The sequence below is a fragment of the Wolffia australiana genome, chromosome 15 (genome assembly GCF_029677425.1).
Source record: "Wolffia australiana isolate 7733 chromosome 15, ASM2967742v1".
In the NCBI taxonomy this organism is placed as follows: Eukaryota; Viridiplantae; Streptophyta; class Magnoliopsida; order Alismatales; family Araceae; genus Wolffia; species Wolffia australiana.
In genome coordinates this window covers 13,325,157-13,331,158 of record NC_135849.1, presented here as the reverse complement: position 1 = coordinate 13,331,158, position 6,002 = coordinate 13,325,157, and the positions used below count along the sequence as shown (strand labels likewise).

The following is a 6,002-nucleotide window of genomic DNA, read 5'->3' as shown; positions in this document are numbered from 1 at the left end:
CTTTAAGTAATTCCTGGACTTATATTTCATGATTTCCTACACCCACACACTTGAGCAGTATTTGTTAGCACGACAACTATTTGACTTATATGATGTCATGCAAGATTAGTCTAACATACCAAAGTGATTGCATGGGTTCAAGGCATATAGACAGTTTCTTGGTTTAGATCGTAAGGGTTATTTGGTGCTCCTTTGACCCGTTTTGATATGAATATATCATGATAATTAGTTATTGCATTTAATTGGATAGATGCTCGTAAAATGATGTAAATAACATGTTATCACGACACTTAATGTCGTGAAAGCATGGGAAATACGTAGATTCAATGGTGCATCTAGATTATTTTCCACGCCCCTTCAGAAAATAATGGGACTTATGAAGCTAAATATAAGTTCAATAAGAGAATATGAGTGAGCGATCATTATGAGTGAGTGAGTGAGTGAGAGAGAGAGAGCGAGTGAGGGAGTGAGAGATAGAGAGAGAAGAGCGAGAGCGAGAACGAGAAAGAGAGAGAGAGAGAGAGAGAGAGAGAGAGAGAGAGAGAGAGAGCGAGAGTGTGAGAGAGAGATACAGAGAGAAGACCGAGAGCGAGAACGAGAGAGATAGAGAAAGAGAGAGAGCGAGAGTGTGAGAGAGAGATACAGAGAGAAGAGCGAGAGGAGAACGAGAGAGATAGAGAATGAGAGAGATCGAGAGTGTGAGAGAGAGATACAGAGAGAAGACCGAGAGCGAGAACGAGAGAGATAGAGAAAGAGAGAGAGCGAGAGTGTGAGAGAGAGATACAGAGAGAAGAGCGAGAGGAGAACGAGAGAGATAGAGAATGAGAGAGATCGAGAGTGTGAGAGAGAGATACAGAGAGAAGAGCGAGAGCGAGAACGATAGAGATAGAGAAAGAGAGAGAGCGAGAGTGTGAGAGAGAGATACAGAAAGAAGAGCGAGAGCCAGAATGAGAGAGATAGAGAAAGATAGAAAGCGAGAGAAAGAGAGATAGATAGAGAGAGAAAGAGAGCGAGAAGAGCGAGCAAAAGAGAGAGAGATTGAGAGAGTGAGAGAAGAACGAGCGAGAGAGAGAGAGATTGAGAGAATGAGAGAAGAACGAGCGAGAGAGAGAGAGATTGAGAGAATGAGAGAAGAGCGAGCGAGAGAGAGAGATTGAGAGAGTGAGAGAAGAGCGAGAGAGAGAAGAGCGAGCGAGAGAGAGAGATTGAGAGAGTGAGAGAGCGAGAAGAGCGAGCAAAAGAGAGAGAGATTGAGAGAGTGAGAGAAGAACGAGCGAGAGAGAGAGAGATTGAGAGAATGAGAGAAGAGCGAGCGAGAGAGAGAGATTGAGAGAGTGAGAGAAGAGCGAGCGAGAGAGAGAGATTGAGAGAGTGAGAGAAGAGCGAGAGAGAGAGAGAGAGTGAGAGAGGGAGAGAAGAGCGAGAGAGAGAGAGAGATTGAGAGAGTGAGAGAGCGAGAAGAGCGAGCAAAAGAGAGAGAGATTGAGAGAGTGAGAGAAGAACGAGCGAGAGAGAGAGAGATTGAGAGAATGAGAGAAGAGCGAGCGAGAGAGAGAGAGAGATTGAGAGAGTGAGAGAAGAACGAGCGAGAGAGAGAGAGATTGAGAGAATGAGAGAAGAGCGAGCGAGAGAGAGAGATTGAGAGAGTGAGAGAAGAGCGAGCGAGAGAGAGAGAGTGAGAGAGTGAGAGAAGAGCGAGCGAGAGAGAGAGATTGAGAGAGTGAGAGAAGAACGAGCGAGAGAGAGAGAGAGATTGAGAGAATGAGAGAAGAGCGAGAGAGAGAGAGAGATTGAGAGAGTGAGAGAAGAGCGAGCGAGAGAGAGAGATTGAGAGAGTGAGAGAGTGAGAGAGCGAGAAGAGCGAGCGAGAGAGAGAGAGATTGAGAGAGTGAGAGAAGAGCGAGCGAGAGAGAGAGACTGACAGAGTGAGAGAAGAGCGAGCGAGCGAGCGAGAGAGAGATAGAGAGATTGAGAGGGATAGCGAGAGAAAGAGAGAGTGAGAGAGATTGAGAGGGATAGCGAGAGAAAGAGAGAGTGAGAGAGATTGAGAGGGATAGCGAGAGAAAGAGAGAGTGAGAGAGATTGAGAGAGAGAGAAAGAGAGAGCGAATGCTTTGATTTGTTTATTATTCATTTATTTCAAATTCACACACCGCAGCACAAGCCTCCGTGCCGTATCTTTGCACATCTCCACCGACGAATCCGGCGTAAACGTTTACACTAGTGATAATGCTCAACGTCAGAGCATTACTGCAGTCCTCTGGTTTGGACAGGATACCTTATAGGTGTTCCAATTTTTACAGCCAACATCCTAATCTTGGAAGTTTCAAGTCGAAATGTGATTCCTGCATTTATAGCGTACGGACCATTTACCTACCTCGAACTTTCGCGAAGTGTACAACACTTCATTTCAGGAACTGATTCAAGTGGGCGAGTTTACACATTGGGTCAACAATCGTCGGTGATATAAAACGCACTGCTTCAAATCAAATCAAAGCGTTCCTCTAGAGAACAGCGACGTCCCAATTATGATCTCACCATAAACATAAGTTACATAACCCAAAATGTGAACAAGGGGTAGCCACGTCTCCAATTGATCATCTTGCCGACCAGAGCCAGCGGCCACCATAACTCGTCTAATGAAGTAAATGCATGCTTTAATCAATTCTGTCTTTGTTACAGATGGCGTCCCGGTTAGCTTCATAACGTCGCAACGAACTTATGGTGTGCATTAAGACGAAAAACGTAAGACGTGAGCATTAGCAGACGTTTCGCCCATCTGTTCCCTACCTCGAAGAAGCTTCTATAAGTAGCGACAGAAAACTAAGTACAGAAGAAATCCTCGCTACGAACTTAGCTGCCGAAAGACGACGATTCCTATGCTTTAGCTGCCGTTTCGCCCATCTGTTTCCCTCGAAGAAGCTTCCACAAGTAGCCGCAGAAAACTAAGTAGAGAAGAGAATCCTTCTCAAGAACTTCAACTCCGTTAAGCTTCCGGTATTCCTCTACCGCGATCCTCGTCTACATCGTCCACAGCAATCAGCTTGATGGTAAGTAATCACGAGAACTAAAACTATATCTATCGTCTTCCTTCGCTATCTCTCTCTCTCTATCTATCTATCTATCTATCTCTATCGTTATCTCTATCTCTTTTTCTATCTCAATCTCTCTATCTCTATCTCTATCTTTATCTCGATCGCTATCTCGATCTCTATCTCGATATCTATCTCTATCTCTATCTCGATCTCTATCTCTATCCGGGTTGCTTGGAAATTAGAAGATCCAAATCCCAACGTTCCTCTGATTTCCTTTATCCGGCTGTTTGTCAAACTATTTTTATCTTCTTCGATGTTAATCAAGAGAACTGAAACTCGTTATCTTGTCGACAATTGATAGTTCATCGACGCAGAGAAGACGCCAGTACTGACGCCGCCGATGTCTCTTGAACGTCGGCTGGCCGCAGAGCACCAATCCCTTAACCTAGTTCAGCGCATCCTCAGCTTATTCCGCAGCGTTGGACCTGGATCTGATCTCACCCGCTTACAGGTAACTAACTATACGGAATTATCTTCGTATTTTTCGTCTTTGTCAGGTTTAGGGTTACGTCTCTAGACTGTAATCGTACTTCGTCGAACTGCATGTAGCTTCCGCCACAGTTCAACTTGCCGAAATCTCATCTCCAGTGCTACGGCGAGTCGGTGTACAGCATCGCCGGCGATTTACTCGGCCAGTGCAGTGAAGGAAAGACCAGCTTGGAAAGAATTACTGCCGTCGTTGCCTGGAGCATATCCACGACCAGGCCTCTCGTCTTCGGCGTTTCGCCCTACAATCCCATCCTTGGCGAAACGCACCACGTCTCTCGCGGTTCTCTCAACGTTCTACTCGAACAGGTTTCCAACCAAGCACCGCCATAGCTTTTCTTCATTAGCAAATTGTGAAATATGAATTGACTTGATAAGGTTTCAAAATAACTTAATTTGTTTGACTGACTTGATAAGGTTTCTGACTCTGTAGTGAAATCTTCATCTTCATCTTAATTGACTTCTTAGTATCTGAATCTGAAATACTTCCTCCTGCCCATAAATTGTTCCTAAAGTGGCGCCTTGAAGAACGTAAACTCGCCCCTTGAAGAACGTTCTTCAAGAACTTTGCTCCTAACATCGCCCCAAAAGTCACGCCTTCTTATCCCCGGCCACTTAGATATTTATTAATTATTTGACTAGTAGCTGAATATTCAAGAGTTATAATCTGCCCGATTATTCTCTTTCGGTTTCGCATCATCCTCTTCTTAGTATCTGAGTCTGAACCACTTCATCCTGCTAAAAAAATTTGCCTAAAGTCGCGCCTTTATCCTCTTCATCTTCATCTAAATTGACTTCGTAACCCAGTCGTAAACTCATCCCTAAAGAACGTCCGTCAAGAACTTTTGCTTCCCCATGTAAATGCTCCTAAAATCACCCCTAAAGTGGCGCCTTATTATCCCGCGCTCCTAGAGTCTACCGTGATTTTTTTTAATTATTTGACTCAGAAGCCAAATACTCCGGTTGAATTATCTTCTAACCGGCGATATCCCTACGTAGGTTTCGCATCATCCTCCGGTTTCGGCTCTTCACGCGACGGACTCGGAGGCCAACGTAGAGCTCGTCTGGTGCCAGAGCCCACTCCCCAGATTCAATGGCAAGCTCTTCCTTATCACCATGATCAACCTTATCATCGTTCTTATCGTGATTATCATATTGAAGATTAGATCTTTGGCAGGAAGTGGGGTGGAGGCGGTGATCAAGGGATACCGGCGGCTGAACCTGCTGAGCCACGGCGAGAGCTACGAGCTCACAGCGCCGTCGCTGGTCATGAAGCTGTTGCCAATGCCGGGGGCTGAGTGGAACGGAACAGTGCATATTCGCTGCCTAGAGTCAGGCCTTCAGGCTGAGCTCCGTTACCACCGGAGAAGCGCTGTTCTTGGCCTCGGCGGCAGCTCATCCGCCGTTCACGGCAGGATATTCCATCGAGACAGCAAGCAGACTCTTCGGGAGATACGCGGACGGTGGGACGGGGAGATAACGGTGAAGGACTTAGCCAGCGGGAAGGTCTCCCTCTTGTATAACGCCAAGGCGGCCATCGCCCAGCTCGAGACCCCGTTTCTTAGGAACCCTGAGGTAGTTGTTTAAACTCTGTACCGATTATTTGTAGTTTTTTCTGCGTCTGGGTTGTATTTGTTGAGATGGGAATTTGTTTGCGAAGGTGTTGTTGGCGACGGAGTCGGCGGTGGTGTGGGCGGAGGTGAGCGCGGCGGTGCTGCGCAGGGACTGGGATGGGGCGAGAGAGGCGAAGAGGAAGGTGGAGGAGGAGCAGAGACGGCGACGCGCGGAGAGGGAAAACGAAGGTGAGCTTTGGGAGCCCAAGTTCTTCAGGATTACGCAGAGCAAAGACGGTGATTGGGAGTGTTTCCCTATCGCATCTAACGTTCCGCCTGCTCCCATCGTCGTATATTCGTAGACCAAATTACAGAAGCTTCTGCACCCACCTTGGTATAAATATTTAAGTCACACAAATTCATATATAGTTGCGCCAAATGACCGGGAGAAAATGCAATTTATGTGAAAGCAATGTGCGCATGCTTCTAATAGTTACAGTGGAGGAAGTTAATATAATTGAAAAAGTCAGTATGTGTAATAAATTCCAATTTCTGCAAAGCCGCTGGCCGGTGCAACTTCTAGAACCTGGATCTTGAGAAAGGTTTCGCAGAAATATTTATCATTCTGATGTTAAATCACAGTGCACGCTTAAGTCAGAGAGGTTTAATGTTTTTAAAACCAGAATTATATCTTTTACAAGTATATAATTTGTTTTTTAGGAAAAATCTATCATATCCTGAACTAGGCTAAGAACTTCTAGGGGGTCTCTAAAACTCAAAGAATATATTTTTTCTAGTCACTCTTTAATGCATTGTAAAATAAATATTTATAAACTAAAAAAGCTAGCAGAAATCGGTGGCAGCATCAG

At 45.5% G+C, this 6,002-nt stretch overlaps 1 protein-coding gene across 2 annotated transcripts; it reads left to right on the top strand.

The window, feature by feature from the left end:
• Positions 1–2,818: 2,818 nt before the first annotated feature.
• LOC144713279 (oxysterol-binding protein-related protein 4B-like) lies at positions 2,819–5,692 on the top strand. Of its 2 annotated transcripts, XM_078587842.1 has the most exons (6): positions 2,824–3,049; positions 3,396–3,545; positions 3,644–3,889; positions 4,580–4,676; positions 4,758–5,155; positions 5,241–5,692. In XM_078587842.1, the coding sequence occupies exons 1-6, from the start codon at positions 3,047–3,049 to the stop codon at positions 5,493–5,495; spliced, it is 1,149 nt and encodes a 382-aa protein (XP_078443968.1). In that variant the 5' UTR covers positions 2,824–3,046; the 3' UTR covers positions 5,496–5,692. The 2 variants fall into 2 exon arrangements, with proteins under 2 accessions (XP_078443967.1, XP_078443968.1); XM_078587841.1 differs by having other exon boundaries at positions 2,819–3,049; positions 4,580–5,155.
• Positions 5,693–6,002: the final 310 nt, after the last annotated feature.